Source organism: Plectropomus leopardus, chromosome 18 (assembly GCF_008729295.1).
Source record: "Plectropomus leopardus isolate mb chromosome 18, YSFRI_Pleo_2.0, whole genome shotgun sequence".
In the NCBI taxonomy this organism is placed as follows: domain Eukaryota; kingdom Metazoa; phylum Chordata; class Actinopteri; order Perciformes; family Serranidae; genus Plectropomus; species Plectropomus leopardus.
The window spans coordinates 12,858,287-12,879,456 of record NC_056480.1 but is presented as its reverse complement, the minus strand read 5'-3'; the positions used below and the strand labels follow the sequence as shown (position 1 = coordinate 12,879,456).

The 21,170-nt window shown below is 42.2% G+C and overlaps 1 protein-coding gene across 1 annotated transcript in view; it reads right to left on the bottom strand.

Annotated features, from left to right (window-relative positions):
• The window catches only part of gatad2b (GATA zinc finger domain containing 2B), a 48,714-nt gene that overhangs the window by 13,623 nt on the left and 13,921 nt on the right, over positions 1 to 21,170 (bottom strand). The window contains exon 2 of the mRNA XM_042506021.1: positions 2,411 to 2,791. Coding sequence (XP_042361955.1) covers positions 2,411 to 2,790 — 380 coding nt within the window. The 5' untranslated portion in view covers position 2,791. The remainder of the gene's footprint in view (positions 1 to 2,410; positions 2,792 to 21,170) is intronic.

Sequence of the window (21,170 nt, the reverse complement as noted above, 5' to 3'; positions counted from 1 at the left end):
TAAAATCCCCATGACTTGACAGAATAAAGTGTGCAAAGGTGAATACTTCTCTCAGGTGAGCTGATGAAAACATGTTTGTGGTGAGTGGAGCAAAATGAGATTCAACCCCCAAATGTTTTAATCATTCTGAGCTGCCGTGAGACACGACATCAAATCCTCTCTGCAGCACCAAGCCCAGCCCCACAACTCTGTATCCACACAATAACTATCCCAGCTTTTGTTAGCAAAAATACGTAATGCAGACCAGCTTTTCAAAAATAAAAATAATGAGGAAAAAACATAGTAATGAATCATTCATTTTGATTTCAAAGAGTGCAATTATCAAACCACAGCCTTGTGGTTTTTGAATATAACCTGTGGTTTTACTAAGGTGTCAGTCGTGAAAGTCCTCACTGGCCGAGAAGAAAACTCTAACTAGCAAATGATTTGATTTGTTTGCTAATTGCTAAAAGGGCCATCAATTGGCCAAACTACAAACTTAAATTCTCTGTACATCTGTATTTGTACTTTTAACACTGCCAAAAATTATTCTGTCAAGTAAGAAGAATCACTCTGTATCACTGTGACATACGAAAGGATAGCAGGTGGACTGCGTGGCTTTGTTGCACTGAAAGACCAACAAAGGATCTTGCTGGTTGCATCACATCACTTTCAGACAGCTATCAAGCAGCTAGCTCTGTAAGACAGCTGGAGGAGAGTGAACATGATTCAGGGCTGTGCAGTTATTTGTTCCGTCTATGAAGCTAGTGTTAGCTTTAGCAGCTACAGTTTAGAGCTTTAAACACTGACATATTAATCATCAGTAACATATGTCAGATACATTACTTGACTAAGCATTATGCCACTATTAAAGGTAATTAGTTGTTAAGCGGTCATACTAGCCTGGAGTAAAAATGCAATATTTTGGGCATGTTTCCCCAAATGTTTAACACAACAAAAGACTGTAAGTCAAAGTAACTAACGGCAACTCATCACTGAGCCGTCAACACTTCCTGCAGGTGAATATTTAAAGGAGGAAATGGCAGACTTCTGCAAATTGGATGGTGAGGTAGCATGGTGTTGTGTGGTACTGGGATGTAATAAAGAAACATGTGGTGATTGGGTGTCTAGAATGGCAGCACTTTTCAAAGTGCAGGATGCAGATTGATCACACGTATCAGACCATAGCAGGGCTTAACAAGAGAGTTTCAAGGTCAGGAAAATAAAAAAAAAAATGGTAAGGACGCTGCTTTGATGGTCGTAGCACACTGCTACTGAACTCTTTTCCACACGACACATATTGACACGTAACGGCAGGAAAAGCACAGGTAAAAGCAATCAAATGAAGATGATTTTCAGGGTCCTGATATTGTTCGTGCTGGCTCATTGTCATGGTTGTTGGTAACACTTGTACTTTTCCCTCTATGTCAAATCAAAGTGTCTGCTTTACTCTCTAGGCCACCGTTACACTGGATTCACACTGGACGCGGAAGCGCCGCAAAGCATGCCGATTTCCTGTGGAGCGCTGCCCACTTCATTTTGCCATATTAGTCAGTTAGCCTGAAACGTGTCTTTGACTGCCGCTTTGCCTTCGTGTCATTACTGTGGTGCGTTTCAGGATCCTGAGGATTAATGTTAACATCACTGGCGCTCTTTGTTTGTGCTGGACTGTCAGTTGTCTATCATGTTTACATGCCTTCAACTTCACATCATTGAAACCTGTGTGCAAATGCTACAGAGAGTGTGCCAGGTGTGTCGTTGAGGGCGGAGGTCAGTGTCCGATGGAGCGTTCTGACCAGTCCTCCCTAACTGCACCAGTGCAATCATTCACTGCAGTTTATAGACATCTCTGTAAATGTTTTGGGGGATTTCCTGCATTTTAAATTTTAGATATGCTGGAATTGATGAAATTATGCTTAATGTCCACAATCCCGCTTTGAAATTTAGGCCTTGTGTTGACATTGGACACGCCACGGTGACAAACTCTGCAACCAGCTCACAATCTGCAGAGGTAAGTTTCAGCGTCTGGTCAGTTTTTTTTAAGCAAATCTAGCAAAAAAACCAAAACAAAACAAAACACTGATAAGCTGTTATGGACTATATAAAGGATATATTACGATATACATGATCTGATTCTTATAAATTATAGAATATGCATCCCATGCTCACTTTTTCCACATTTTTGTCAGTTGTGTATAAACAGAGAACGAGAGAGATGAGCACGCAAACACATGCAGGCGGAGAGAGACAGGGCTCTCTCCACACGTCGTAGAAGCAGGCAGAGCAGCACAGCCCAGAGAAATGCTCTTCCGCTGATAACGGCCAGGCACCTGCTAGCACGACAACTGACAAATCTGGGCGCTTCTGCATCCAGTGTGAACCCCGGTGTTACAGAGTCACTGATTCTTATGTGTAAATACTTTATTCTCACCATCTCCTCCCAGCGCTCATATCCACCGGCTCATCCATCATGTTCTCCTTCCCATTCTTACTGGGTCCAATATGGCTGCCATGGCCTCCAAGCCTCATACTCCCATTCAGCTTCTCCTCATAAGCAGCACCCATTAGGCTCTGGTGGTGGAGGCTGCTGGCTCCGGGCCCCTTCCCGTCTCCCAGAGGCCCTGCAACCTCCAGGGCTGCTAAGTCAGCTAGGTCCTTGCGCTTAAGTAGCGCCAGCATCTTGAGGCGCTCCATGGCCTCGTGGCCTTCCATTTTGAGCCGTTTGGCCAGCGCCTCCTCCCGCTCACTGGGTGACTCCAGGCCTCGCTTCAGCAGGTTGAGCCTCAGCGCCTCCTCAGACATCCGCTCCATCCTGTGAGAAAAGAGAGGACAGAGGGGTTAGCAGAGCCAAATCAAACATCAGCTATCAGGATCTCTAACCCCCCCCCCGAAGGGTGGAACAGTTTCAGATTTGGTGGGCTGTGTGTGACAATTTCGGAAACTATTCAAACCGACAATATGACATCATAACCACCTTCTCCTGTGATTGGTCAGCTTTGTAGAGGGGGGAAATCTTGTGGGATTTGAATTTCTCTCTCTCTTTTTTCTATTCCTCACACAATCCTTTCTGTCATTTTTCATGTGAACAACTGAGTAAGACATAAACAATGTCTTCCAGGAGAGACTGTCTGACAGTGTCTCCCACACTGACACTGGTCTGTAACTGGACAGGGGAGAAATCACATATTTCTCATGATTTTAGGGTAAACAAGGTGTCAACAGGTATTAGACACTTAAATTCAATGCTTTGCTTGAAATTATTTTAGGGCCAACTTTTTGACCTTTTTTATTATTAAAGCACTGCAGGTAAGTAAAGAGATTATTGTCCTGTCACCCGTGCAGATGAACATTTTATTCACAGTGGTTTTAGAGTGAGCTACTTTAATCAATGTTTTACCAACAGTTAAGTGTTAATATAAAGCAAAAACACAGCACTACTTACAGTTGTAGGTTTTGAGAAATGTGGACTTTCACATAGGAGAGCTTGACTCATTTTGGCAAAAAGAAATTCAGAGATGGATGAATAAAATAAAATAAAATGTTTATGGCAAGTAAGACCTCACAAATTCAACTTTAAGCCCATTTGATGACCTTTAAGGCCTTATATTTATATAACTGAATTAAAGACATTCTCAAGCTTTTTAAGGACCTGCAGACACTCTGGGTGAGCTTTACTGATGAAAACATCAGTAATAACAAGGAATATTAAATTTAAAATATTACTTTTTTAACTTTTTTTTATTAAAAAAACAAAATATACCTATAAATAAGATAAAGCAGGAACCACAGGCACATGACAATGCATTCGTGTGAAGTGCCAAGAAGAGTCAACCCTTAATATCCTCAGTTGGGTGCAGTCAGGTACACTGTCAGTGGGCTTACTAAAATCCTTAGGACTCATCCTCTACAGACCATAAAATGAATTCATATTGAAATGTGACAAAGAGGCAGAGCAGGGAGCGTTTCATATCAAACACCACATGAGTCAATTAAAGGAGCAGTGTCTCGGATTTAGAGGGACCGATTAGCAAAAATGAAATAATTCTATGACTATGTTTCCATTAGTATATAATTACCTGAAACTAATAACTGTTGTGTTTTTGTAAGCTTAGAATGAACCTTCATATCTGCATAAGGAGCGGGTCCTCTTCTAGTTCGCCATGTTACACTGCCATCTTTCTACAGTGGCCCAAAACGGACAAACAAAACACTGGCGCTAGAGGGCTTTTTGTTTTTTTATGTTAAACTACCTCAGTGAGGGGTGAGCAGAGAGGTTTTCAGTAGGTTGCAACTAGGGATGTATGATAAAATCGTCCTGTCATCCGTATCGGCTGATATTGCTTTTAATTAAAATGAAATTCTGGAGTCGGCCAACGTGCTGATTTCTGCCAATATGACAAACCTTTTTTTCTCTCTTTTATTTTTAATACTCAAATTGAATAAGAAGAAAAGATCAGGTAAATGATACACCAAAGGTAATAAAACAACATATATGAAAGATATACAAGTATAATACAATGATAAAATCAGCGTATAAAATACAAATAAAAATACAGATTGACGGGTACAGGCATTCAGATTAAAAAAAGTGGATATATCAATATCTGCATCACTTATCAACCAAATAAGTTGTTACACATCGGCATATCAGATATCGGCAAAAAATCCAATATCAGGCATCCCTATTTGCAGTCTGCAACATCATCCCTAGATGCCACTGTATTCCACACGCTGCTCCTTTAAGGCTTGTGACTAACCAGAATAACCTCATTGACCTGCGGATCAGTGAAGTGAAATGCCAGGATGCAACAAGGGATAAATAAATAATCATACAATATGAGCAGCTGATTGTGTGCTCATTCAGATGGAAGTGGGTTAAACACAGCGGGCTAAGAATAGCCTGGATCTCTGTACTTGATGGTGACAAATACATTTGTGAAATGTTTGATGCCTCTGCGTTTGTGTGTGTGTGTGTGCGTGATTCATACCAGCAAGGAAGACTGAAAGGACAACAACAAGCCAAGTCTTATGAGCATTAACTCAGTCATGTGACTGGATTCAGCGTGGGGGCTGACAGCGCAGTCAACCAATCAAGATGCTACATCAGAGCACAAACTGGAGGAAATGACAAAGCAGAAACGCTCACTGTAGACTTCCTGCTGGCCCATTTTTAAATCCATGACTTTTAAAACCTGAAGATGTTGCAGATTGTTGAAGGAAACCTTCAGTGTATATGAAGTGTCCATAACCTCTCGCTGAAATAGGGTCTCAGCTGGACTTGCAGTATTTTATTACACCTGATGCTTGGGCTCTGCAGTTATTGCTTCATGGTTATTGTTCAGCCAGAAGCACTGTTTTTTCCAACATTAAATCTCACCCAACAGTTTTACAAAATTCATCACTACAAGGATAGACAAAGTAACAGGAAACTCTGTACAGTAAAGTGCAATCTATTTGGCCAACCCTGCAATTAATACTTCACAACTTTCAGTCACACAAACACCCTAAGAGGCCCTAATATATTAACCCTAATAAGTGCTAATATAAAATAAATGAATCTAATATTTCTGAGACAACAAGCGACTAAACACTCACTTATGCTATCCAAATGTCAGACATGACGTGTGTACAGGTGGCTAAAGCTCACACTACGCGACTTTCAAAGTTGTCAGATCTGTTCACACAACACAGCGTGCTGTCTTGAGATCAGGAGTCTAGCGGTCATTGTGGTTTTCACAATACATGACTGTCCAGAGACAGGGGGTCACACTACAAGATCTTTCACTAGGAGGAATCCCCAGTGAGTATGCTATGTGTGATGCATGGATAGACAGGGTGGGCTCAAGTAAGCTTACTAGAAAATACCAGGGGTTTGGAAGGGCGGGTCAAAGCGGCATTCCCCGTAATTAATTAATAACATACAAAAACACTGCATGCAATAGTCCACCTTCCACCTTCTCTTGCCCTCTCTCTGTCACTCACTTTCTCCCTCTCAAACACACACCTTGGACAGCATCGTGGGGCTCAATCCTTGTCTATGCCCTGAACTTGTCTACTGCACTCTCATTGGTTGAAGCTCACTAACAAGGTCCCCAACAGGTCCAGAAGTCTGTTAGACATCTGGAGTGTGTCTGCCATGTATCAGCGAGTCTCTCGGGTCACGTCTTGGAACAGTTCACACATAGTGCTTGAGAGCCGATCTGCCTCTGATCTGAGTTCCACCTGAAAAGGTCAGCTAATCCAGGTCTCACTGGAAATGCTCATTGTTTCACTCCCCCTTGAAAATTTTCAAAACACTTGATGTCTATGGCATGCAAGGAAACACCTCTCAATAAATCAGACGGCTGAAATCTTCTTTGCAGAGCTCAAAGTTCAAGGAATAGTTAAGACAAAATGGGGTCTGCTCTTATATAGCTGGTGGTTGGTCTGAAAATTACTCAAAAACCATGACTACAGCTACAAAGAATGGCAGACAAACTGGACCAGTGGTGAGTATCATCATCGTACTGGATTCAAACTTTTGGAAAAAGAAAACTCAATTTACCCATCAGTGTCACAATGAAAAACTAAACTAAGCATTTTCTGAACACCTATTAAAGATATATATGCAGGATTTTTCTAAAATACAACATAAAGACTCGTACAGAAGTAATCCCTCTCAAACATCACTTAGAAGTGTGTGGCAGTGTATGTTTCTACGTTTTTCTTCTTATTTTGTGCCTGGGACATTTTTGTGCATGTACCCTGACAGTGCTCAGGTGAGGTCTTGGCTTTATATAAAGGTAGCGCCCATGTATCAGACATCCAAGAGACATCACTGAAAAAACAAGCAAATTAACAAAAATCACAAATATAATGAGGTGAAATGTTAATGAAGAGTGAATCTGGGTTTGGCTTTAACTTTAACTTTTGCTTGCAAAGTTATGCAAACCACAATAACCGCAAATCCTGCATAGTATACCTTTAAAATAAAATCATATTTTAATAGGGGCAAAACACACCTGCCATGTAGCATGGATGTGGCTTGTTTTGGTTCATTTTCTATAAATCATAAGTCAGTTATATCAGGGTGGACTATTGTGCAAATCACAGATTTTCTTTTATTTCTGTGCTTCATGAAATCAACATTTTTGTCATGCCGTATTGCTGTGAAGACTTCTCAAATGAATCTGCACTTGCAAAGATACTGGAACTTAAAAATACTTCATGTTTACTGTGATGCATAACACAACTCCAGCAAATTTCAGGAGTCTGCCAAGAAAAAATATGAATGGAAACGTGTGTATACAGTGTATGTGACTAACATTCTTCAGAATGCATTGGAAATAGTCAGCAGTAATGTTAGGTTTTCATGATTTGTAGCTATACCGTGAACACGTTTCCATGTTTCTTTGGTAAAAATGAGTCGTCTTTCTACGTGTAAACAACTAAATCCGCAGTCTTCTCCCCCATTATGACAGACAGTGTGTCATGTGTGTGGCCAGACAACATGCAAATGGATGCTTTCGTTTCCAGCATTGCCCCATGGCATTAACAACACCTGGACCAACACTGAATTTGGCAAAAATGTCATGTACGGCCGAGCGTCAGTGACTGTAATTCAGACAGAGATTTAATTGGCCCGTTATCACTTAATCAGCTTCCTATTAGCAGATTATTCCTGCTGGTGTCGTTCTATCGTTTCCCCTCATCTATTGTATCGCTCGTGCCGTGGCTGCCTCCGCTCTAATCTGTTCATTCTGTCCTTAACGTCTCTGTTATCCATCACATCTACAGCAGCCTCTTTAACACAGGGAGGAGTCTTAATGATCGCACAGTACGGCCCTCCCCGCCACTTCTTCTCCTTCTTCTCTAATTAATTTGTGACGCAGCGGCGGAGCCCAGTCGTCGCCTCCATTTGCTGAGAGAAAAACACAAGCAGCCCCTGCAACCTCTCCGCCGAGCCTCCACCTTTAATGAGCCAGAAAGCACCGCTGAGAATGGCGCTGATGAGCCAATCAGGGTCGGCCTTGTGCTGCGCGTCAGTAACTGGCACCTCACACCCTTCCCCTCCACCTCCCTCCCTCCTCCTCCTCCTCCTCCTCCTCCACCTCCTCCCGGCCACTGCCGCCGCCGCCTGCCTTTACATAATATAATGACTGTTTCAGTCAGCTGCTACACAAGCCACACACTCTTTCTCCCTCTTCCCCCTCTCCTCTTTAATCCCTCCCACTACCTCCTTCCCGCCCCGCCCCTCTAGCTTTGGGCGCTCTGCCAGGCCAATGCAATAAAGGAAAAGAAAAGAAAAAGAGACACTGCAAGAGAAAGGTAGAAAGACAGTTGATGGAGGGCGAATGCAGCTCCACCTAAAGCCAGACGTTACATAAACCCAAGACAAACTTGGACAGGTAGACATCTTTGTCAAAAAGATGACAGAAGACTGCCAACACTGTGCCACCAAAGTGTAGCGCACCAAGTAGAAGTCGCTCGCAGTCGTAAAACGGCACATCAAAAGTGTCCAGACAACCACGTACGGCGCAGCATTCCAACAGAAGGCAGGATTTTGTAACCCCCTCTCCTGCTCCAGCTGCACAGTACCACAAAGAAACCCCTCCCTGCTCCTCTACCCTCCCCCAATTCCTCAAAACCCTCCGTCTTTTCCTCCCCCCCCTCTTTCACTGTAAAAATAAACACATGCTTACTTTCAGGGGCCCCTTAAATGTAGCCAGAGCTGAGAGCTTCATTTGTTAATATTACACCAGCCAATCAGGAGTGGATATGGAGCCTGTGTAGGCATGTGTGCATGTGTGTGTGTGTGTATATGGGGGGTAATAAAGGAGTGACACAGCCAAGATAGACTGAGAGCGGAGGGATTTTTTTCTTCATCTTGCGTTATCCTCGCACAAGTCTTTGTGTGTGTAGGCTGTGTGTGTGTGTGTGTGTGTGTGTATGTGTGTGTACAGGGCTAGAAAGGAGGCAGAGATGGCAGCTCTCTCCTGATGTAATGCCAACTCTTAATTCCCTCCTCCCATCCCCCAACGCACACACACACCCGAGACACACACACACACACACACACACACACACACACACCATGTTCTTTATGCACAGAGCTGTCGATCAGATGGCTGCTGCTAAAATGTCCTCCTCAGAATTAAAGCAGCGGCCTTTGTCACGCAGTCCTCAGCAGAGTGTGCCCTTCTGTCCTGCCCTGTCCTGTCCTGCTCTGTCCTGTGTGGCTCAACACCAGGTTAACACCGTTTGCCAAACCCATTGCCAGCTGACTGAGTGTAATGGTAATAAGGCCGGCAAGGACAATTTGCAACTGCACTGTGGAATCTGCTGCTCATTTCACGCACGATCTGCATCATGACAATTCATTTGGCTGATGCAACTCCACTCCTCCCAGTCCGCCTTCTGTCTCTCCACCACCTCCACCTTCTCCTCCTCCTGGACTCTGATTTTTTTTTTTTTTTTTTTACACACGACCAGGGAAGCGTTCTCTCTTTCATTTTTCAACAGTTTGATTCATCGGTGGATGTCAGGCTTATCGCTAAGGTGCAGGAGCCAGATGTGTCAGCCCTGACTTCCCTTCTCTACCCAAAGACAAAAAAAGAAGACACAAAAAGTACAATTACTAATCCGAGGCTGCGAATCACCCATCGCCTCCATTTGTGCCATTAATCCTACCGTCAAAATGGTGGTGATGGGTGCAAAATGGCTGCCGTGGCACAAAACTGGCAGGACCCTGAACCCCAAATCAATATCATGTAAAGCTAGACACGCTATCTCTTCAGTTGTTCTCGTCTTTTATAGATTTAAATCATCGTTTTTCCAATTACACACTGGGTTTTCTTTTTTCTTTTCCTTTGAAAGCACTTTGCGACTATGTGAAGAAAAGGCACAGGTAGTATTGGTAAAACGATTTTCGGTCTAGGGGGAATTCATTACTGCTGAGCCTTATGGCTGTACCAGCTCCTAAGCGGGGAATCAGACAGCAGGGGGGCTACATTGGTGGGGGGGCGTGTTGTTTAAGGCTCTGGTGAGACAATGAAATACAATGCAGGAAGTCCAGTCAGAATAGCAGATTGTTAAAAAGGCTTAATGGGCACCAAAATACTGCACATGGGCTTGTGATACTTTTTTTTACAATTTTGGAGCACAGGAGCAACTAGGAGCAAAAGGTAGCACTATGTAATCCAGGGTTCCTTCACATTTTCACTGACAGAGTCTGAAACTTTTAAATTACTTTTCAAGGGCCAATAATAAAATTTTAATTTCAGAAAAGCGTGTGTGCTGGCCTGGTTACATTATTTTTCTCTCTCTCACACACACACACACACACACACACACACACACACACACACACACACAATCAGGTGAGTTTCGCTTCCAATAACAAATGCCACCACAGGGTTGGAAATAAGCACCAGCCAAATGCTGGTAAAATATGCAAGTGGCTGCTAAATTTCTTTGGATCACCAGCCAGTAAACCAATGGTAATCTGTAGAGTGGCTGGTAGATTTTGGAATCCATCAGCCACAGTGGCAGGTGGACAAAAAAAGTTCATTTCCAACCCTGCGTCACACTACACGTAACCTGTCTTAAAGATTACAAGTCTCTCTCGAGCTGTAGTCTCATGTAATCTCACTGTGTTAATATTTTGTGAAAGTATCAGCAGTTAGCCCTATGACAGTCACAATATCATAGAAGTATTTGGTGAAAAATATTGTGATATTTGATTCTCTCCAGATTTGGCTCTCTGTACCACCACCCAATGGTACCTTTATTTTCAGTATTTTACTGTTTCTGTAATAACAACTAGTAATTTTAGTTGTAAAACATAAATCCAAACTTCCAGCTGCTGGGCAGAAGTGAATGGAGAGTCTGTGGGACTAGAAACTGGAGCAGTGTGTGCTGTTTTTGGACAGAGGCAGAGCCTTGGTTGCAAAATGTAGATACATATATTAATTTGGTGCCTTTTTACTGGGCAACAACCTTTACAAGCATATTGTCAAGGGACAAAAAAGATTTAAAGCTTGAATAAACGCTTCAGGTTGCAGTTATGGCCAGAGGATGCAGCTAAGACGTAAACCTGCACCGAGCCAGTGCAGAAATGAGAGTGCGTCCTATTCGTGACACATGCCATTGAAAAATGCTGACACTCTTTTGGTCTAGATATTGGGACAGTTTCCATCTGTCGCACAGTATTGTCGAACAGTATTGTCCAATTGTCTATTGTCTAGAGTGGCCATGATCAGCTCTGACTGCTACGTTGCACTCTCTCAACCAGATGCACTCTCAAGTGCGTAAATCTGGAACTGATTGATTTAACGTGAATCACTTCTCAGTGGGACCAACGTAATTTGGTCGGTGCCCTTAAAGCTGCGTTTCCATCAAAGGCTTTTGGTATAGTATCTTTTGAACCAAAGGTAACATCTGAATACAGGTACCTCGACCCTTGATCTGTTCAGTGTTTCCACCATAGAAAGTACTCTTAGACATCAGCAGCGTTGTTGTCTGCAGCCCATTTATCGTCCACACAACGGGGCTGCAGGATGGAGTGAGTCTCTATATGGGACATTCAGAAATTGCAGGTTTGTGCATTGACTCCTTGTCAGGCAAGAGCAGGGGTTTAGTGCTGCCTGAGCACACTGAATGAGGCTCCGACATGTTTTTTTTTCCCACTGAGTGAGGATTCGAGTATTACATTGTAATTTATACAGTACATTGACTAATACTTGAATGATAACAGCATTGTTTGCAAATATGATAAAACAAAAAAATCTCAGCTCATCTACAAATGAAAGGTTTAAAGAAAGACACTGAGGGAAATATATCTGCAAGCTGAACCTTTATCATTAAAACATGTTGTCATTTTATTGGTCCAATCATACAGTGTGACTATTGAATAGACGAGAAGGTTTAAAGTTTGAATGGAAGAACAAAATGGCTGCCATGGACAATCCCTAAGATCCCCTAAGATGCATGATGCCTCAGTCGGTATCATATAGAGCTGCATGAGGGCAGCCATCAGCAGTTCTTACTGCTGGTATATAGGTCATGTTAATCGTGGCAGCACTGAGCTTTAGGCTGTGCGTACACTCGGGCTTTGTGCTGAGGTCATATAGGGTGAGCAGCAGGAAGCTCTGCTCGGTCTCACTGCACCCAATGTATACAGCACCCTGCTGAGCTCCCATGTCCACTAGAAATGTTTTAGAAGCAAAAGCACTGGGTCAGAAGACATTTTTTACAACATAAATATTGCAGCTCACTTAACAGGTGCTTTTTGGCTGTACTGAATGTGTCACTTGTAACTTTTTCAGTCATTTCAAGTGCCGGTATAGTCAATCTCACTGCACAGCTACTGCCATTAACCTGGATTCTGCTTTAATTTTGATCATGTCATGAGCAGAGATCATCAAATGATTTTATCTGCAACTTGGCAGCTTGGTAATAAAACATGGTGGTCAACACAGCTTTTTTTGAGCTGCGATTAAATCTTTTATTCCCGTTCAGTCTCAGGCAAATTCAGTTTTGGTGTTTCTCTCTAAATACAAACAAGACAAACACCTTTTGTTGTGTATGTGGTCAGGCAAAACTAAAAAGAAAATTCATTATTAAAAATGGATTTTAACCCAAGTGCCAATAAAGTCAGGCATTTATATACATTCACACTGAATTTCATGCACTTGTTGGTTTGGCAGAAGCGAACCCTGGGATCACATGAAGCTCAATTTCTAAACAGGGTTCACGCACTCTCTAAAGCATAAAATTCGAGGACCTTTTAAGAGCTTTCCAAGCCCAATTCCCTAAAATTCAAGGACCCAACACAGCATAGTTTGAGACACAGGTCGGAGCAATTACTGTTATAACATTTAGAATTTTTATAACGAAAAGTAGAGGACTCTGCAGAAGCTAACAGACAACAATTGTGCTATGTTATCCGAAGAACCTTAATGGCTATTTTTGCACAAAATATAAAAATTCAAGCACTTTCGATGAAGAATATCTATTCATGTATATTTTTAAAAACTTCAGGGCAAGATTTTTCCCTCAAATTTAAAAATATTCTTAAGGACCCACTGGAGCCCTGTATAAATCTCAACCACTGTGGAACTTGCACAAGACTTCCACTCTCTCCACTCCCACAGCTCGCCATACATGGAGGTAAGAACCCCCTTGAACATCTGTTTGTATATTGATACCTGTGCACCGATCACTACACCTCTTGGTGAGATGATCCGCAAGGAAGAACAGTTTTACCGACTGTGTTATTGGCAAGGTTCTCCAACAGAGCAGCTGTCTTTACACACAGCTCAGGCTACATAAAGTGCTGTGCCACTAATCCATAACATGTACCTGTAAACTCTCACTAACGGTGATGTCTCAGTCATCATTATGAAGCATAAGTAGTTAGTAAGTAATGTAAATAAATAGAATGCTAAAAAATAATCACTTGGAATCATTTAAAGTTGAACATTTAAATTTGCATTTGGTTGACATTTTACAGAGCTCTGCGTAGCCTGCAAAAATAATAGCACAATCAGTGAAACAACCAAGACAAAGTTTCAGTGCGAGGTTACATCTCTCACTTTACATCATGCCTCATCATCCCACCCACAGCTAGACTCAATTAAACTGTGTCCAGACTAGTCTAAAGTATGTGTGACCTTTTGCACATTCTCACAGCTAATCTTCTTAAATAAATATAAGTTATATGTGGAAAAAGGGATGAGCATGATTTTTTTTTTTTATCATCGAAAAACTTTGAAGATGACAAAAAACGACACGGTGTGGCTTGCTGGTAGCCTGCAGCTGCACTTTTCCAAACAACATTGCTGCTGCTGGAGTCAGAGATGACAGAGGAATAAAAAAGAACTGGAAAATCCTCCTACTTCCCCGAAGTTAGATATTGTGAGTTATCTTCCCTGTGACTTAAGTGAATGACGAACACTTCCTTAACTAGTTTATAGGCTGTGCCAGCTAAATGAAACTGTCTTCTGGCAGGTGAGAAAACTCAAGCTGTTGTTAAGAAGTATCCTTCTGCCATGTAGGGGCTTTTCCTTTTGTGTTAACAGTTTGTTCAATTGATGACTGGTGAAAAAACTTGTTCATTACATTTGTTGTACAGTTGTCCTTGGTGTGGTTAACCACCTCACAGACAGGTATATGACAATAATATATGTCACTTGATAGCATGATGTCACTATCATTTTAAAGAATAGGAAAATGTAAATGACCTTTGCCTTTGATCTTTACAAATCAAGACTCAATGGTCCAACAATGGCACAGCCGTCAGTACTGAAAAAAATGTATTAATTAAAAGTTGAATTCCATGGTGACCTTAATATTTAAAGTCTAATCAAATTGTGCATTTGGAAAATCTTAACACAGTCCCCATTTATACATGTGGCCCCTGGTGTATAAAGATAGTAGAGTGAGATGCTCTGGCGAAGGACTCTGTGGATACACACACACACACACACACACACACACACACACACAGACACACACACACACACAGACACACAGACACACACAGACACACACAGACACACACACACAGAGGCTAGAATGACAGCGGCCCCAGCAGCCACAGCGCAGCTGGATGCTGTGTACGTTGGAAGAAGAGAGGGAAGTAGAAAGAGTGTGTGTATAGACCAGTCAAAGAGACTGAATGGACCAAGGGAGAGCTAAAACTGAACTAGTATTTGGTCATTCTAGGTCAAATTCAATGTTTCTCTGGATTATCAGTAAAGAGGGTAAACTACACTGTTGACGAAAATCCTGATGCAGTGGCCTCAAATGAAGAGGTCCAATAAAGGTGGAACCAGGTTGAGTGGACTTGTGTCTCCTACATGAGAGAGGCTATAAATGAGGTCCTGCTTTGATCATAACTCTGGCAAAAATGTGAACAGGAAACTGATAATCATGACCAAAAAAAAAAGGTTGTATTGATGGGATTCATGCCACAGCTCAACTTTGTCCACTGTGGACACCTAAGACGTGTGGAATAGTTGTTGAGGTTATTTACATGATCTATGTGGTGGATTTCTTCTGCATATAGTGTTACACAACTACCATCACAGCGTCTGGATTTCAGTGAGAAAAGTTGGATTAAAACATAATGTTTGATTGCTAGATGTGTGCCAGTTGTCACCACATAGTCAAGATAATCAGAATTGCAGCGCCTCTTGTTGTAGTTTGTAGTTGTGTTCAAGAGCTGCCAGCTTAGACAGCAAAATGTCTTTTGAATGAGTTTTACAACAACCAACTGCAGTGCGTTGCTCTGGTGTGATGTTATTCAGTGGGAAACTTTGAATATAATCAAATTTTACCAGCCATTCATGTGAAAACCACTGTGTTTTGGCTGTTGAGTGAAGCAAATCTACCAGCCTCCTGCAGATTTTACAAGCATTTGGCTACTGGATGGCGCTAATGTTGTACTGCATTTTGTTTCTGCACAGCCCTCCATCGAAGTGTTCATAATGTGGCACAAACTAGGGTTTACCCCAGATTCATTTATTTACAGCAGCCCATTAGCATTAGCCACCACATACACATTTTCTACTTTTAGAGCTGGAGGATTAATTCTGAATGCTGTTGGAATATATACTGTCCGGTTATTCAGAGCAGCACACTCTTGAACACAGTGTACTCTGGCCAGACAGAGAAGTAGGAGATCAATCACAGAGAAGGGGTTAACCCTTTAACACCTGGATCAACATCAGTTTTCCTGTGCTGCATTCACACTATATTTTAATTCTCTTAATTATATCTTTAAAATGTCACAAAAAAGAATAGGTACTTAGCACTAGTTTTTTGTGTGTTATTTACTTTTACTTTTTTTGCTTATTTGCAGTAATTTTCTTGTAACTGTTTTTTTTTAGTGCTTTGTGTGCATTTCTGCATTTTTCTGTGCGTTTGTACACATATCTACAAACGTGGATTATACAGTACATCACTAGCATAACATAGTGGGTCCATTTTTTATTAAGTTGCCCGTCACCATGATGTTGTTCATGTTTTTGAAAGAAAATCAAGCCAATTTGCTCATGTTTCAAAGGGTTAACTGTTAAATAATTCATATAAAAAAATAGACTGCTCTATTTATTTTTTCTCCATACTCCCATTTAAGTGTTGTCCATACATTTACCAACCTACTTCCAATAAAACTGGCTGCATTCCCATGGAAACTGCGCACCCCCTGGTCCAGCACTGGGTCTAACCTCAGTGACTGCAGCAGAAGAAACTTTGCTCTGACTCGCCTCTGCAGCAGTTGCTCCTTTAATTCACCGATCTCATCTGATTAACTCCGATCGATCTGACAACAAACTGATCGAGTGATCAATTCTCCACCCTGCAGCTTATACTTAAACTGCTGCAGAGGGGGTCTCTGCCTTCTCAGATCTGCAAAAACTGCCAAATTCAGAAAGGGGACACAGATCACAAAAGGATACACACACAAAACTGTGTGTATAACCCTATAACAGAGAGGGTAAAATGATTGTTATTGCCAAGTTATGCCATTGTTAGTGTTCAGAAAGTGCTGTGATATGTACGTTATATGTCACACCAGAGGCCAATGCTGCTGTGTTAAACTTTATGCTCATCATGTCTCTTTTGCTTCCGCGACGCCGGCATGCAGTCTATAATCACGCACTGGAGCAGCATGATGTCACTTGGTTCTGCAAAAGGCGGCAAAAAGAAGGGACGCTGTAGCTGCCCTATAGAGTGATCTCTGTGCTAAAAGGGGCTAAAAACAAACTGCAACTTATGAAGCACCAATGCAGCTCCGACTACAACTGGTCCAAAGTCAAAATGCAAACCAACTGTTGTTCCAAGTGCCCATAGTGTAAGCAGTCCAATGATTCCCCACAGACCCATGTGGTTATCAAAAAATAATGCTCTCCACTAAAGAAAACTCATTAGCCTCAGCATTGTGTATTATCTCTGTATGTCCACACAGCTCATCATCTAACCCTTAAAGAAAACAGTAAATACACAGACCGGAAGCATCACAACACACGACACACTGGAGCACGTGGACCACCTGTATCATGTTTCAGTGATGCAGCAGCACCTTTGTGAAGCAGAAATAGAGTCCTGATGGGCTCGTGCCCTGTCCACAGCAGAGAAGCTGCTGTGTGTGTGTGTGTGTGTGTGTGTGTGTGTGTGTGTGTATGTGGTGGAAGGAAGGACCTTGTTGCCAATCATCAGCAGTCCTTCAGGAAACCAGCTACCATCTGGCTTCTTTAGCCAGTGCTAAAAAAGATGGAGAGATGTCATGGAACAACAAACCCCTCCCCGTGCCAACAGGAGGCAGTGGTTCAGCTCTCTGGTCCAGCTGACACACTGGAACAGCATCTCAACAACAACAACACACACACACACACACACACACACACACACACACACACACACACACAACAACACACACACACACACGAACACACACACACACACACAGTCTGCCTGGCTGTAAAGGATGTTGATGACAGGGCTGCTGGGAATATGACCAAAATTTGCATATGGCCAGTTTTTGACACTAATGAGGCCAATCAGAATGGAGCTCATAGCAACAGAGTTTTAATTGGTTGTGTGGAGCTGCTTAGGAGTTTGTGTTCGTGGGATGCAGATTCAGACGGCGGCGTGTTGTTGCGCCGACTCCGAGCAGAAGTCACATCCAGCAGGACCACGGTGTGATAATTACACACACCTTACCGCAGCACGAAAGGCAGCGCACACACACACACACACCTTCCACCTAGTGCTCAGACACAACGCTGCTCTTTATTAAACTAGACAACAGCTCATTGTGGGCGTTGCTATGACAAACAGTCGTCTATTTTTAAGCCGTGCCACTAATCAATTCCTGTTCTGCTGTCGCCTGAGGGGTGGGGGTGTGCATGTGCGTGTGAGGGTACTGATGTGGGGTGGGGTGGGGTGGGGTGGGGGGGGGGGCAGTGGTAGGGGGCAAAGGGGAGGAGGAGGGGTGAGTGTGCAGTTGGAGACAAAGAGCATGGCAAAAGAAGTGGGAGAAAAAAAAATTGTCGAGGATTCATCTCATACCAACACACAGCAGAGGTCTTTATCCATATTACTGTCTGAATGCTCACACACTAACATCTACAAACAAATATCCGCATATCTATGCATAGTGTTCAGGCAACGGGACAAGATTTCAGCATCAGAAGTGTTCTGGTTTACATCTGTAGTTTGTTTGTAGTCCGAGTAGAATTGACCAGTCACGTTTGACCAAGTTTTGGTTTCCTGCAGGTAAACAGTCTGTGTTGAGAGCAAAAGAGGAGGAATGCATTGGCCAAAACACAATCTTGGAACCCACTAGCTCTCGTCTGAAAAGAATTCAGCTTTTTATTGAATGTATCTGCATTCATATGCAGTTATCTGATTATCAGGGCTGGGTATCAGTATCCAACACCTTTAAGGTATTGACCAAAACAACTCAGTACCAAGAGGCACTGAAACATTTTCCATAGTCAAACAATACGAGGGGCACTGGGGGTCTGATCCTGGACAGTTGCGTCTCCCCACAAGCTCAGCAGACGTTAACCACATTTACACTGCCTGTTCAAGGCAGGAATATCATGCCGTGATGCCGTCTCGCCGCTCTGTATGTTATGTCTGATTGCAAAAAGGGGGGACAGACTGACTCGCCTCTGAGCAGGGACCAGAGTTGGTAATACAAAGAAGAACAGTGGTTGTAAATGTCTGCAAACTAGGAAAAGAATGAGATTTGGGAGCTCCTTACCCTCTGAGCAGAGGACGAGATCAATGATAAATGATTAAATGATTGTAACTGACATGTTACACCATTGTTATTGTTTAGATAGCGCTGTCGACGCATGCATTATATGTCACACTAGCAGGATGCCGCGATGCAGTGTATAATCACACACTGGAGCGAAAGGATGCCTCTGTCGTTTTGTAAAAATGCAGGGGCGATATAAAGAGGAACGAGATCTCTGTGTAAAAGCGTCTTTTATTGGAGCTGTGACGTCCGTGGCGTACCGTGGCGTAAAACAGACCCAACAGACGCACACCGACACTGAAATGGTACAACCTTACAGCATAACGCTAAATCAAAATGAAGACAACTTTTGATTGTTTTTTCATCAAGAAAAACACTGTGGGGGTGCCCAGTACCTCAGTGGATAGAGCGGACACCCCATGTACAAAGGCAATGTTCTCACAGCAGCAGCCGCAGGTTCGCTTCCAGTCCGTGACCCCTTGCTGCATGTCATCCCCTCTCTCTCCCTTTCACGCGTCCATTCTGTCCTGTCAAATGAAGGCCAAAAAACGCCAAAAAATAATCTTGTCTGTTACAGCTGTCCCCTGCCAGGAAAGACCCAGCAATTATTGACTGCAGTTGCAAATAACCTGTTTCCGAAGCTTATCCTGGTTATGATAATATTTGGGATATGAAGTTTACCTGAGCACAGAGAAATCAAGTTATTCATCATTCCCGTATAAACCCCAGTTTCTTTCAGAGTACTCCAGCTAATGCATTCAGGTCTCTCACAGAAGGAATATGGTGTTTACATGCTCAAACACATAAACAGAATACCCCAAAAAAACCCATCATAAACGTGTTATTCATGTCAATGTAAATGCACTAATTGATGGAGATAACCATTCCACCACTGGTCTACCCTGAACCAACATCTCTGATGTTTAAAATAAGTTACATAAATTAAAACTTAAGATCAGCCCACCATCCTCGGGATGGGAAAAAATGTTCAGGGATGATAAATAATCGCTTTTTGAGACATTGTGGGACGAAGGTTAGATCCTGCCTGACAAAATACAACTGTGACTAAACCATAACATTAGTCTCCGAAAAAGCTGTCAATGTAGAACTACGAGAGAGTACACATTTCAGGAGTGCACAAGCACTTTGTTACACACGCTGATGCACACGCACACAGAGATAATGAACTACAGAGATGACCTCTGAAAATGGTGAACTCCAACCAGACTCTCTGTCTCTGTCACTGGAGCACGTCAGACAGGTGGTTTTCTGATGTGCACAAACACACAAACACACACATACACATATGAGCACATCCACAGGGTTTGCAAATATGAAGTAATGAAAATGTATACCCAAATGAAGCAAATGTTTTGTTTTTTTTTTAAATGTGAGCTAATTTATGATTTAATTATTCCCATGGTGTTCTATTTAGGCCGCACATCACTTTTAAATATGGAAATAGTTTTTTGTAGAAAAACCTTCATTTTATATTTGAGGTGGCCAACATTTACTTTCCGACGGTTTAAATTGCACTTTGGGGTGTTTTAGGACAGTGGTGAAAAAAAGGTTAAGTTTGTGCTCAGGTGTTAAGAAATTACCAATGTGTATGGGAACTCAAAGATAAAATAAGGCCTCATTGCAGGGTCAAAAGGCAAAGTTCAAAATTTTGGGTGCTGGTGCACCAAATGAAAAAGTTAGCTACACCAGTGCAATCAATGTAGAATTTCAGCTGGGGCCCTGATTATGGATATTTAATCAATATGTGATATCTTCTGTTGCTCATCTCATTTTCAGGTTGCAGCTACAGCCTGTCAACATTAATTAGGCTGCAATTAAAAACTGTTTCTGCCTCTCAGGCAACAAAATGTGATTACAGATCTAAAGTCAGCCTAAATACATTTAATGAGGGATAGGAAGGATTTGAATTTGATACACATATTTGATCATTTATTCAGATTCAATAACAATTTACCAAAACCCAGCCCTAGTCACAGCCTTTGCCATGCCAGCAAGGGGGCCAATTAGCAGGGGTGCCGGTGCAATATAATACAAGTATAAGGGGTGTTTATCTACGTCCCTCACACGATTTCATACATAACTCAATACATCAATTCAAACGATTATAACAAACTTGAATGTGCTCAGTAAATCGCATGGCAATCTGCCCATTAGGTGTTGATCAATTGGCAATATAAGTCAAATAATAATGAAAATGGACAGAGATTCCCAAGAGGAAGGGTTCACAATTTCAATGCAAAATCACATGTAAGTGGAGGTTGCAACAGAGAGAAGTTTCATTGTAGTCAGTTGGATTTGTTCCCTTATGAATATTTACATGACATTTTATAGCGAACCAAGAACAGGACAGTCAGACCTGAGGAAAGGTCATGGGGGGGGTCACCAAAAACATCAGGAAACTACCCAGGAGCAGATA